General features: G+C 38.4%; 1 protein-coding gene across 1 annotated transcript in view; it reads left to right on the forward strand.

Annotated features, from left to right (window-relative positions):
- Positions 1-13,830, forward strand: part of PYGB (glycogen phosphorylase B) — an 86,958-nt gene that overhangs the window by 49,561 nt on the left and 23,567 nt on the right. The window contains exons 6-13 of the mRNA XM_072634655.1: positions 964-1,075; positions 2,954-3,036; positions 5,965-6,108; positions 7,490-7,582; positions 8,338-8,484; positions 9,646-9,809; positions 11,519-11,633; positions 12,148-12,249. Coding sequence (XP_072490756.1) covers positions 964-1,075; positions 2,954-3,036; positions 5,965-6,108; positions 7,490-7,582; positions 8,338-8,484; positions 9,646-9,809; positions 11,519-11,633; positions 12,148-12,249 — 960 coding nt within the window. The remainder of the gene's footprint in view (positions 1-963; positions 1,076-2,953; positions 3,037-5,964; positions 6,109-7,489; positions 7,583-8,337; positions 8,485-9,645; positions 9,810-11,518; positions 11,634-12,147; positions 12,250-13,830) is intronic.

Genomic DNA, 13,830 nt, shown 5'->3' on the forward strand with positions numbered 1-13,830 from the left:
CTTCAATTGAATCTTCCTTATAAAAATATTTAACTATAGTTCTACATCAATCAGCATTTATTAAGTACCTAACATGTGCCAGGCACTGTGCTAAGTGCTGAGGATACAAAAAAGAGGCAAAAGATTGTCCCTGCCCTCAACGAGCTTTCAGTCTAATAGGGAGACGACACACAAAGATATACAAAACAAGCTGTCTACAGAATAAACTGGAAATAATTAACAGAGAAAATGCAACTTTTTGCCACAACTATATAATGACTGTATCTCAAATCATGTGCTATGTTCTACTCAAGTAGTCCTCTTTGTCAGGAGAAGGATCTTGTAAGATTATTTATACCAACTGTGTGGCCCCATAGAGTTACGTAATTAGTGAGTTATAAATCTGTTAGTTTATTCTTCATCAGGTTTTTCAGATCTTAAGGAAACAAGTTCCAGAGATTGAGAAAAATGCAGTTTTGCTTTGGAAGACCTTCATAGTGTTTCAGATTTACTCATCTTTTCTTTTTAGTAAGAAAAGAAGTTTTTATAATTAAATGGTTAGCAGGAACAACTTTAAAGCTTACAATGTGACAGTGCCCAGAATATGTCTGTCTACTTGATTAGAACTTTGTTCTCCTTATTTATACTAAAGATCCCAGGGATCCAGTTGAGATTGGAGCTGGAGAGCTGAGTGAAAACATGTAATGATAGGAATTTACATCAACATTAGATGCCTGAGTCCAGGATTTAAAAAAAAATTTAACATGCTCCCTCTCCTTTGTCAGGCTTTGTATGTTTATCTCCAAAAGCAAAATCATCATTTTTTGTGTGTTTTCTTGTTGTTTCCTATTTCCATTAAAAAAAAAAAAAAGCAGTTCTCCAGAGTGTCAGGAATAGAAAAGTCATTAATGAAGTATATTTTATGTTGACCTTGCTTCTTAAACTTGATGAAGTCTAAAACATTGAATGACTCCTGCTTTACAGGTGGTACTTGCCATGCCTTATGATACTCCAGTGCCAGGATACAAAAATAACACTGTTAACACAATGCGGCTGTGGTCTGCTAAGGCACCCAATGATTTCAACCTTCAGGAATGTGAGTGTCATGTCATTGTAATCATATTTCACTAATACTTACTGTCATTTTATTCTCCTCTTGACCTGAGATATAAGCAATAACTGGGCACTTTTTTGCAAAGTATTTTTTATTTTGTTCCCAGAATTCTTTTGTTGTTTTAAAATACACACAGAATGATTAGAAACAATTTTAATATTCCTAAGTTGTGCACTATGCGTACCTACCAGTGCATAGTCTATGGAAGCTCTTTATTAGGAGTGGAGATTGGTCACTGGTTATTGTGGAAATGAATGTCTGCAAAAGGTAGACATCATTGTTCTGGTAAATTGGGCTAATTAACTTATTTTTGTTTTGTTTTGTTTTCTCAAGGAAATGACTAATTTGGACTTGAAAAATCAGTTTCACAAATATAGGATAGTAGTTCATCTGAAAAAGATCTAGAGGTTTTAGTGAACAATGAGTTCAAAGCTAATGCAGTCTAAGGCTACATTAAAAAAGACATAGCTTATCTTCTGCCCCAGTCAGACTATTTCTAGTGTATTGTGTTCAGTTTTAGGCATTGTAGTTTAGCAAGCACATTAGGATTCTAGAGAACATCCAGAAAAGGGCAGCCACAATATTAAAGGGCCCTGAGACCGCTGCAAAGGAGAGATCAATTGAAAGAACTGCAGATATTTAACTTAGAGAAGAAAAACATGATGAGGAAGTGGACACAATAATCAGTGTTATGTATGTGCAGGACTGCCACATAGAAGGATTAGTTAGTTCTGTCTGGACTCAGAGGGCAGAACTAAGCAAATAGATAAATTTAGCCTTTTATGTAAAGAACTACTTTCTAGCAGTTAGTTCTTGTCAAAAGTTGACTGTCTTGGGAGGTAGTGGGTTCCCTGTTACTGGAAGTCTTCAATCAATATCATTTCACATTTTGTAGTGAGGATTCTTTTTATTATGGTCCCTCTGATCCTTTCCAACTCTGAAATTCTCTGTTACTATGATACTTTTTGCAGTTAACTTATATTTTCAGACTATCATACTTTGATATTAAAAAAGCCTTTGATTTTACACCTGGTCCAGATTTAGAGAGCTGGCTTTGGAACCAATAAGACCTGAGTTCAAATACGACCTCTGACACATACTGGCTCTGTGACTCAAGGCAAGTCACTTAACCTCCCTAGGAAACTCTCTAAGTTTCAAAGAGGGTCCCAGCCTGCATTGGGAGAGTGAAATCCTTACCTGTGAGTTCATGACACTAATGAAATCATAGGTCTAGTTCCTATCTTTAGTTATAATTGGGTCATTCCAGATATTTGCCCACTTAACCCTTTATTACCACATAGTCTTCAGAATCAGGTCAGATGTTCATCATTTTATTCTCATTTTGCTTATTATCTATAGCTGAACTTTATTTTGGGGTCCAGAAAGCTCTTTGTCCAGCACGTATATAACTAGAAATGTTGGGAACCAGCCCTATTAATTATGTCCTGTTGCAGAGAGAATTTATTTGTACTTCAGAAATAATTTCTTTTCAAATGAAACATAAACAGTCTTCCCAGTTCACTTCATATTTTGACCTGCCAAACACCAGATTCACAGAACTGGACAAATGTTGGTCATCAAGATTAGCTTGAGCTCATCATTGATAATTAATTGTGATCTCTTGCCTTCAAGAATTTTATGCAAAGATCCAGATAGTCTTTCCTGTTTTAAAGATGGGGCTGAAATGAAGGCAGAAAATCAGTTTTTAGTTAGAATGGCATACTATTCAGATTATTCTTTGGTGCTTAGACTGTTATAAAAACATCAGAAGTTAGTAGGGAATAATGTCCTCACTTGATAAAGCCATATTGGTATTTTGAGAAATTCACACATACGCTAATAAGCTTTCTTTTTCTGTAGTTAATGTGGGGGACTATATCGAAGCTGTTCTGGATAGAAATCTGGCTGAAAACATCTCCAGGGTCTTATATCCAAATGATAATGTAAGTAGTAATTTCTTTTACTCTAATTATCATTAAAACATATTAGAGGCATTATATATACATTAATTATTAACATTATAGAAGCAGTGTTGCATTGTGGAGAACTGGAATTGAAATCAGAAGGGCTGGATTCAAGTAAACTAGGTCTGGGTCCTTGGGCAAATCACTTAGCTCTCCGACCCCTCAGGCAACACGGAATCTATAATCTATAGACAGATTATATTTTATGTCAGTGGAAGTGACACTGATGACATCACAGGTGTGTGATGAACAAGGTGGTAGCATTGCACATCTTTCAAGTGAATAAAAATGAAAAATGCAAGGTTTGGAAATCTTTAAATGTCAGTAGACCTTGAGTTTGCTGACCTTGAAGAAGAATGTAGTAATAGTTTGTACTTTTCATTGGTGTCAGTCTCATATTAATGCTAACTAGAGGTTCATTAGAGTGGACTTTTTCTTACAGTGTAAGTTCTTGCTGCCAATAGTGCCTTCCTATTCCTTTTGTGACTCTTAATTGTGCTACCAGTAAGCGTCCTAAAGTTTTCTCTCACATTCTAATGTGTCACCCTCTCCCAGCTCAATTTCTCATATATTTTCATTTCTTTTTGAAGTAGCTCTTGTTGGGCCTTTTTAAATTTTTTTTTTTGAGGCTTTTGGAGAGCGTAAAACTAAGCATCCATGACCCTGAGACCTTGCATGAATCCGTTTTCGACCTTTGGTCAAGTTCCTAAAATATTTGGCCTCCACTTCTTTCATTTATTAAGTAAGTTGTCACTGATTTGTGCAAATTTCCTATCACTGTATCAGCTCTGTTTTTGGTAGGAAGAAAACAGTGTTTTGAAGCTTCATCTATTCCATAGGATCATCGTTTTTCAAAACAGTATTTTGAAGATTTAAATATTATTGTTTGGTAGTTAATATAATTAGAGTAGATGGCTCCCTGTTTGGAGTATTCATTGTGGCAGTTGAGTTCTTTTAAGAGGACTCATTGTTATTATATTAAATACTTGAAGGTTCTGTTTTCCTATGTGTAGTAGATCTGAAAGGAAAACTTAGTTAAGAATTTGACTTCTTATAAAAGCTTTATGATTGACCAGGGAATTTGGCAGGTTTGTTCCCAACCCCAACCTTACTGTTCCACCCCAGACTTAAAAAAAGGATAATAACAATCACAGAAGAATCTTGGACCCTCTTGCGTTTGGAGTGGGTGCTCTGCAGGGTTTTTGAGCCACCATTAGGTTTGTAAAAGAGCCATAGGGACTCCTCCCAGGCTATCAGGCTTTTAGCCTCAGGGGCAGCATGGTATGGAGCAATAGTAGTCTCTAAACTTTTTTGATTGCATGCCCTTATCAGTAAAATTTTTTAATACATATATATCTGCTTATTTTTAAATTATGTACATGTTGCTTATTATATACATTATGAAACAAAAATTGAAATTTAGAAAGAAGAGGATAAAGATGAAATAGTATTTGATCCTCAGATCCATAGGGAACTGCTGGAATGTATTCAATAGGGAAGTGACATGGTCAACCAAATGAGCATGTTAGGAAAATCAAATTGACAGCTGTGTTGAGGTTGGGTTGGAATGAGGGAGAGACTTGGGGCACAGAGACCGTGCAGGAAGCCTTTGCAGTATCTCAGGTGAGGGATAATGAGGACCTGAGCTAGGTTGGTGGGTGTGTAAGTAGGAAGACAGAGAGACAAGAGGTGGAAACAGAAAGGAGAAGATTAGGCAGCTGATTTGGATGTTTGAGGTGAGTGAGAATGAGGAGTCTAGGATGATACTGCCTTTGTGAATGTCAGGGGTCTGGGAGGATGGTGGCATCCTTGACATTTATGGAGATGTTTGGAAGGGGGATTACTTCAGGAGCTGGGACAGAGCATAATAATAAGAACAGCAGTTAGCTTTTATATGGTGCTTTTCTAAGTTCTTGATATATGTTGTCTCATTTGATCCTCACAACAACCCTGTAAGATTGATGCTATTGTAACATGTAAAATTGCCGTTTTATTGATGAGGAAACTGAGATAGTGGAGTGAAATGACTTGCTCAGGGTCACACAGCTGATGAGTATCTGAGGCTGGATTCCAGATCTGTCACAGCCTGCCCATGTCTGCTCATTCTGTAAGATTCTGCCCCCTACAGAATGAAAAGGGGGAGGATGCAGGCCTTTACTCACCCAGACCATTGCCCCAGAGTGCCTCCCGAAAGGCATTGGCTGTAGCCACAAGGTGACCTGGGGGCAGGAGGAGGGGAGTTTTCCCCAAGGTCCCTGCACAGTTTCTCCTCTGGGTTTCAGGTTAGTGTTGGGTTATAACTGCCCTGAGAGATCCATGCCTGGCTCAGAAAGGGGGGGTTGGGAGCTTGCACAGCAGAGGAAGCAGGCAGAGTGAAGGGGAGTTTGAAGATAAGGAGAGATGTGGAGGCCAGTTGCAAGATGAGGTGTTTTGGAGAAAGTCCATCCACCCTCCCACCCTGCCAGTAGTGGATCATGTAAACCTTGGGGTCAGGCCGCAGCCTTCTCGGGCTTATTCCCCACTTTGGAAACCATTGGCATAATGGATAGAATGCTGGAATCAGGGAGTCCTTTGTTCAGATCCTGTCTCCAACACTGTGCAATCCTGAGCAATTCTTATAACTTAGCAACTTTCTCATTCATAAAACTGGACTGATAATACCTGAGGTGTTATTACCTCACATTGTTGTTCAGCTTCAGTGAGATATGTCACATACTTTGGAAACTTTTAAGTGTTTACAGATGTCTGTTGTTGCCACGATTGTCCCTATCAGCATTGTGATTGCCAGGCTTTCTGCTGGCCCATGGCTCAACCAGGGTTTAGCCAGAATACTGTAGCTTTGGTCACTTCCCTTGCTCTAGTCTCTTCAGCAGAGCCCAAATCACAGATAGACTTCTTTCTATACAGTTTTTTGAAGGAAAGGAGCTCCGACTGAAACAAGAATACTTTGTGGTGGCAGCTACTCTCCAAGATATCATTCGCCGCTTCAAGTCTTCCAAGTTTGGCTGCCGGGATCCAGTGAGAACCTGTTTTGAAACTTTCCCAGACAAGGTAGGGTTGGGCCTAATTTGTTCTTTTTAACCCTGCCATTTTTTTTTTTTAATTTAACTTTGTCGTTTACACAGTGTAATGTGTCTATGGTCTTAGTTCTTCAGGTTGACTGTTCACACCGCAGTGATGATTTTATTGTCTGTTATTGAATACTAAGACAAATGTAGAAATCTACTTCTGTCTAAGCCTTCTGTCTACTTTGTTACTTTCCCAGAAACACCCTATTCCTGTCTCAGTACCTTACCCAGAAAGCTGAGGTTAAGAGGGAAAATTATTTCCTTGACCTTGTTTTCTACTTGATTGGGGAAAAAACAATGTGTTTGGAAAATGATGTGATTGGTTTATTTAAGAAATTATGTCTTATGTCTCAGAGAGGTACTTGGGAAGGTAGGAAAGAAGGAGGGGGAGGGAGGGGAAAAAATCTAAGATATGTGGAAGTGATTGTAGAACACTGAAAACAAATAAAATGATTAAAAAAAAAGGAATTATGTCTTAGATAGAAAATTACTTAAATATTCAGAGACAGAAATGAGATGCTGTAAGAACAAGAGTAGAAGATTACTACAGATGTTCATTCATCCTCCCATTGATAATCATTTACCAGCATCAAAGTGATGATGAATTGACCTCACAGGAAACTTGTCAGCACCCATTATTCTTGCATATGGGACAGCTAAGTGGCACAGTGGATAGGATGCCAGGCCTGGAGTTCAAATCCAGCCTCAGACACTTGCTAGCTGTGTGACCCTGGGTAAGTCACTTAACCCTGTTTGCCTCATTTTCCTCATCTGTAAAATGAGATGGAAGAGGAAATGGCAAACCACTCCAGTATCTTTGCCAGGAAAACCCCAAAAGGGGTCACAGAGGGTCAGACGTGACTGAAAAAATGACTGAACAACAAAATGCGTTATTCCTCTATGTATTCAGATGTGAAGGGGGTTGTGATACAGTGCAGTGAGTTTTGGATTTGAAGTCAAGAGGATCTAGATACAAATTCCAGTTCTACCACTTATCACTTGTGTTACTAGAGATTTTCTCATCTGTAAAATGAGGAGGTTGGCCTAGATCACACCAGAAGTCCTTTTCAGCTCCACCTTATGATCTTGTGTCCTGGCTCCAACTCCAGACAGTGTTATTACTGCCAGGAGGAAAAAGCGGTTCGTTTCTCTTTAATCCCCATGTTTCTGGTAAAAGTAGCAGATTAGTGTCATAGATGTCATGTTGAATTATTGCTTCCTTCCTGGACTCACTGACAAGCTTGGGATCATTTGCTACTGTAGAAGTTCTTGTCAATAGCTCACATTGCTTCTGTTGTGGTCCTTGTGCTGAACTGTAGAGGAAAGATATGAATGTAATCCAGAATTATTGATTTCAATTCCAGGTTGCCATTCAGCTCAATGATACCCACCCAGCACTCTCGATTCCAGAACTCATGAGAATCCTAGTGGATGTTGAAAAGGTGGATTGGGATAAGGTAAGAGCAAGAGGTAGTGTTGGGGCCAGGGGAAAGAAAGTTGGTATTTTCTGTGTACTACAAGTATAACACAACTACTTTAGCTTATCCAGATACTAACACTTCTATATGAATTCCTCAATTATTGCCTGTCTTGATTCTGTGAAATAGGAGGCAGCTCTGTTACCTTCCTGGGAAGTACTATAATTGAAATAAGAGGTTATTGGAAAAGAGAGAAGACAATAAGGATCATTCTGAAAAAAATTTCTAAATTTTTCTTGTGAATGAAAGGAAGGCAGGCTTATTGAGTAGTACATGTGTAGTAGAAAGGTCATACCAAACAATGTGATCATTTGAGGAGTGGAGGAGGATTCTGATACATTGGACAGGGATTCTTGCATCTTTTTCTTTAATGTAGAGTTAACAGGAGGAAACCTCAGAGAAATAACTTTTTCCTGTATTTATAGAATACCAAAACAACCCATCTCAACCAGAAATTTGTGGGTATTCTTTCTGAAATGGCTGCAGTCATGTAATAGCAGTGCCAGTTTTGGTGTGTGGTCTTGCTATACTCTTCAGCCTGCAGGAGAGGGCAGTGTTGCCCAGGATAATCTGACTGCAGGACTGTAAAAGGTAGCAGTTTTTCCATACTTTCAGGCTGGGTCTATGTCTCCAATCTTCCTCTCCCGAGTTTTAATTTGTGTTGGCTTGCTGAGGAAAAGGGTGACTTTTTTTTAAAAGTTGTATTTAACTTAAGTCTTCTAATCTACTCTTAGGCCTGGGAAATCACCAAAAAGACATGTGCCTATACCAACCACACTGTCCTGCCTGAGGCTCTGGAGCGGTGGCCTGTTTCAATGTTTGAAAAGTTACTGCCGCGACATCTGGAGATTATCTATGCTGTTAATCAGAAGCATTTGGATGTAAGAAAGAGGACGCCCCTCATACTGAGAGGATGGGGAAAGGAAAATATAATATGATTTAGTCTTGGTGGTGAATTATCTTCAATTTATTCTCCTTTAAGTGAACTCTCACAGATGCCTTAACAGGCTTTTTTAGCTACCAGAGTATATTTAGAGTATATGCTCTATCTAGTACTGTTAGGGATAATTAAGGGTAATATAATAATCAAGCTGTAGACTTCCTGATTTGACTCCATACCTACCAGGAGAATTCCAGAATGACTGCCATAATATTAAAGTAGGAACTCCAGTTAGGAAGTTGTGTGCCAGTTTTCATTTTTTTATTTTGCTGGAATCTGGGAAGGAATCTCATACCTGATTAAACACTGGAGTTGGGCCTCCCTGGTACAGTATTAATTAAGTTTCTGTTCCTTGTAATGACAGCAGGCTTCTGTCCTGAGTGTATTACTTAATACATGAAGGATGTGTGCTTTTGACAGCATAAGGAACTGGTAGTGTGGGATCTCTCTCCTTACACACATTGGAACCTGTCAGTTACTGTCGGTAACTTAGTAGATAAGTCTAAGGGTGTTGCTTCAACCATATCGAGATTAAATGGTTTGTCTAGGGTAAGCCTACATGTGGTCCTCTAGGCCTTCAAGTGTGGCCCTTTTGACCGAATCCAAACTTCACAGAACAAATCCCCTTAATAGAAGGATTTGTTATGTAAAACTTGGATTCAGTCAAAAGGCCGCACCCTAGAAGATCTAGAAGGGCACGTGTAGGCTTGAGACCGCAGGTTCCCCACCCCCTATGTGGGATCACACAGCCAGTAAATATTAAAGGGGAGAATTTGACTCAAAATCCAGTATTTTAACCACTATACCTTGTAGTATTCAAGCTTATGAAAAAGCAAAATATACTTTAAAATTTTAGTCTCAGGTGTATTTTTTCTATTGGTGTCAGGAAGTGATGAATACAGAATTGCTAGCATTTAGAACTGAATTGGTGTGAGATACTTGGGAACATTTACTCTCATTTTTCTTCACTATGCTCTGTGATTTTGGAGGGAGAAATAGAAAATCCTTTCTATGTGTCTGGGGAAGGGAATATTTAGTCATCCTTATTAACTCTGGGTTCAGAAAGGGAAGATACTAATGTTTCTCTGTATTTTGGTGACAGAATGTAGCTGCCATGTTTCCTGGGGATGTGGACCGACTGAGGAGGATGTCTGTGATTGAGGAGGGAGACTGTAAGAGGATTAATATGGCCCACCTTTGTGTGATTGGGTCCCATGCTGTCAATGGAGTAGCAAGAATTCACTCAGAAATTGTGAAACATTCTGTGTGAGTGCCTGGATAGGGCCATTGAATGTACCTAGACTTAAGTTCAGGCACATGCCTTTGAAATCTAAAGAATTTAATCCACTTCTGTGCCACACTCCTGTCATCAAGAATACCATCCGTGTTGAACCGTGTACTTTGTGTACAAAACAGCCAATTGACGTAATGAAGCACCTAATTAGTTCGGTGGGGTAAATATGGCCTTTTGTATACCTGTGTACTATTTTGGAGCAGACTGATTAGGAAGATCCAAAGTTTAGGTATTGGCATAACGTTTTATTTCTTTGAGGGCTAAATCTCAATGAAAGTTCTTGTATTTCCAGTGGTCTGAGTATTCCATTAACTGGTAACATAAGTTTGCCTCCTCTGCCTTAAACTAAAAGAAGCCATCGCATCAGTGAGGCAAGGGATTCTTTCAACCCTTCCTTTCCTTTTATCCTCCTTTGTTTGTCTTGAGATTGTGGACAAGGGAAGCCACTGTCAAGGTGGTGACTAGCATGAGACTTTGACCCACAAATAATTGAGAACATTACCTACTTTCACACTGTCTTGAAGTAATGATAGATGAGAAACTTGTCTTTCTCATATAAACCATAGAATATTCCCTCTGGGAAAGACCTTAGAGGTAGTCTGTACTAACTCTAATTTTTTTAGTGAGGAAACTCAGATAATAGAAATAAAGTGACTTGTTCTTGAACCCAGATCTAGCTCCAGATACCTCATATTTTGCACTATGCCATACCAGCATAGCCTATAACCTTTCCACATTTCTTTTTCTGCCTGAAAACAGTGTTCACCTCAATTTGATATCTATTAAATGACTTTTCTGTGCAAGGCATTGTGCTGGGTATACAAAGAAAAATGTCCTTGCCCCCATGGAGTTAACAATCCACTGTTGAGTAGGAAGGCTCTCCAGAGGGATTGGAGGGCTAGATTCTTTAGATTAGGAGGAATAGTGCTGCCATAATCATTTTGAATTCATTTAGAGAATCTAACATTCCACTCATATATATAATAAGAACTCAGTCCAAAATTAACCTTCAGTATACATAGTCAAACCTTTCCTTCACCATTTCTGCCCTACTTGCATCTCAGATTTGTTTCATCTGCATAAAGAATGCATGCCAAAAAAAAAGTCAATTTGTTTTTAGTTAATCTAGTATGTTTCTCCTGTCACTTTTATGTCTCCAGCCCTTAGCACAGTGCTTGGCACATAGTAGGTGCTTAATAAATGTTGGTTTGTTGATTGAAAAAAAAAATAGAACAAGCACCATATTCTGCATGAAACCTTTCCTAATCCCCTCATGTGTTAGTGTCCTTTTCTCCAAAATATATCATATTTAACTTTGTATACATTACTATTTATTCACTATAATATACAGATATATGAGTTTATTTTCTCCCCTATTAGAATGCAGCATCCTTAATAGTGTTTTGTGTTATGTATTCAGTTGTTTCTTATTAGGTATACAATATTGTTGTTGATTGATTGGCAACATCAGTCAAAAAAAACAAGAATGCATGCCAAAGAACCTTGGCCAAATCAGTCCTATGCATATACATAAATGAAGTGCTCTCTTAGGTGTTTTATGTAGGTTTGAGTTCTGGAGGCTATTTTTTTTTTTAAGCAAAAGGAGTCTTAAGAGGTCCTGCTTATCCAGTTCCAAACAAAGCAACTCTTATCAGCTTTCCCTATTTTCTTTATTTTTCAGTTTTAAAGATTTTTATGAACTGGAGCCAGAGAAGTTCCAGAACAAGACAAATGGTATTACTCCCAGACGGTGGCTGCTGTTGTGCAATCCAGGCCTGGCTGAGATCATTGTGGAGGTGAGGACCAGGGCTGACCTTCTTTTGGTTACCTTTAAGGTTCACAGGTCAGTAGAAGTGAGTGCAATGCAGGACGTGGCAGGATTAGACCTTGATTTTTCTAATTGAGAAGGTATCATAGGGGTCCTTTTTTGCTTCAGGTCTTTAGCTGAAATTGAAATGCAATCTCTCATCTTTGAATTGGGCAGCTTATTTGCAGTAGTAGTCTACATGGTGTCTTTTTCTAAAGTTCGTAGCATTGAGTACACGGTAATATTATAGCTTTTTGTTAAAATGTGGGAGAAAAGTTCAGCCTCCATTAGTTACTGATTATAAATTGGGATGGAAGCACCTGCTTCCATTAGCAGTTAAGTAGCTTGGACTGAGCACTTTTAAAGGGATATGAAAATAAGGGAAATGCACCGACAAAATTGGTTGTTTCAACAGCATTAATAAGAATGCCATGTTGATTATGTTACAGTGTATCAAAAGGCATAGCCACTTTTAGCAGCTAATGCTTTCTGCATTTCTTTAGAAAATTGGGGAAGATTTTCTCACTGATTTAAGTCAACTGAAGAAACTTTTGCCATTGATCAATGACGAAGCATTCATCAGGGATGTGGCCAAAGTCAAACAGGTAATAAGGGTGTCAATAAAGTTTTTCTGGCATTTTCTCATTTTAAATTACTCCATAACTCTCGATTTCTTTTTCCTCACTAACTCCAGAATATTTTTATCATATGTAACAGTTATGTGAAATCATTACATTGAGCATTTGAAATCCTGCGATTAAATTTACTCTATGTGGACTATGGTAACAGTTTAATTCAATTAAAAAAAAGACTAGTGAGCATCTACTGCATGCAGATTGGTGAATAAGTTTAGTATGTAAAACTTGCACAAAAACAGTTCTTTGCTGAGAAATGTATTCTCTTTTTTCTAATTAATATTTGTTGAAGGAATGACTCCATCTCTTTGCAAACTTCCCTGTTTCTACTGAGTCACTACCATCCTTCCAATCGCTCAGATTTGTAATCTTACAATCTTGATCAACAATAATAATCATCTTGATTGTTTTAATAATCCTTTAATTCTCGCTGGTATCCAGAGTCAGTTAATACATCTGGTTTATCTTGGGTTTGTAGCATATTTTGCAATTATCTGCTTCTTTTCCCTTTGCTTAAGTCTCTACCCTAGTGCAGGTCCTTATCACCTATCAAATGAACTATTGCAGTTGTCTCCTTGCTTCCAGTTTCTTCTCCAGCCCATCCTCCACACAGCTGCTAAATTGATATTTTAAAGCACAGGTGTGACTAACTTGTTCTCTTACTCTTCATTACCTTCCTTTTGCCTCTGGGAAACATATGAACTCCTTAACCTTTGACTAAATGTTGTTCATAGTCTAGCTCCCACTACTCTTTCCATTATTATTTCATATTGTTCTTTTTCATGTTCTCTGCATTCATCCTGGATGACTATCCCCAGTGTATAAGCTTCTACCTTCTACTACTGGGCCTTTTCACAATTAATTCTCCTTCATTTGGGTCTCACTCCCTCTTCAGTTCCATCTCTTAGAATCCCTTCCTCCTTTCTTAGGAGACTTGCTCAGGTATCACCTTCTATTTAAGACCTTTCCCTATCCTCATAGTTACTTGCACTGTCTCCCTCTTGAAGTTACCTTGTATTGCTCTACATATTCTTTTCATTTCTTGCTTTTGTATATAAATCCCCCTGGTTGAACTCCTTGATGGAGCAGCTCTGCTCCTTAAGGGCAGGCACATTTTATTTTATCTTTGTATCTCTCACACTAGCACACTGACACATAATGGGCATTTGATAAAAGTAATCATAATGATAGCTAGCATTTATCTAGCACGTCAAGATTTTCGAAGCACTTCATATAAGTTATCTTATTGATCCTCACAACAACTGTATGAAATAGGTGCTATTATCCCATTGTACAGATAAGAAAACTGAGACTAGGAGAGTTAAGTGACTTGCCAGGGGTCACCTTGCTAGTAAGCAACTGAGGCAGGATTCAAATTCAGATCTTCCTGACTCCAAACCTATTGCTCTGTCCACTTTGCCACCTAGATGCCTTCAATATTTCTCAGATTGAGTACTATATACAGCTTTTGTTTTGAAGTAGAATTGTGCTATAGCTATGGAAAAACCACTGAAAAGTAGTAGTAGTTTAGAGTATGTGCTTTGTTGGTTA

This window comes from Notamacropus eugenii, chromosome 1, assembly GCF_028372415.1.
Source record: "Notamacropus eugenii isolate mMacEug1 chromosome 1, mMacEug1.pri_v2, whole genome shotgun sequence".
NCBI lineage: Eukaryota > Metazoa > Chordata > Mammalia > Diprotodontia > Macropodidae > Notamacropus > Notamacropus eugenii.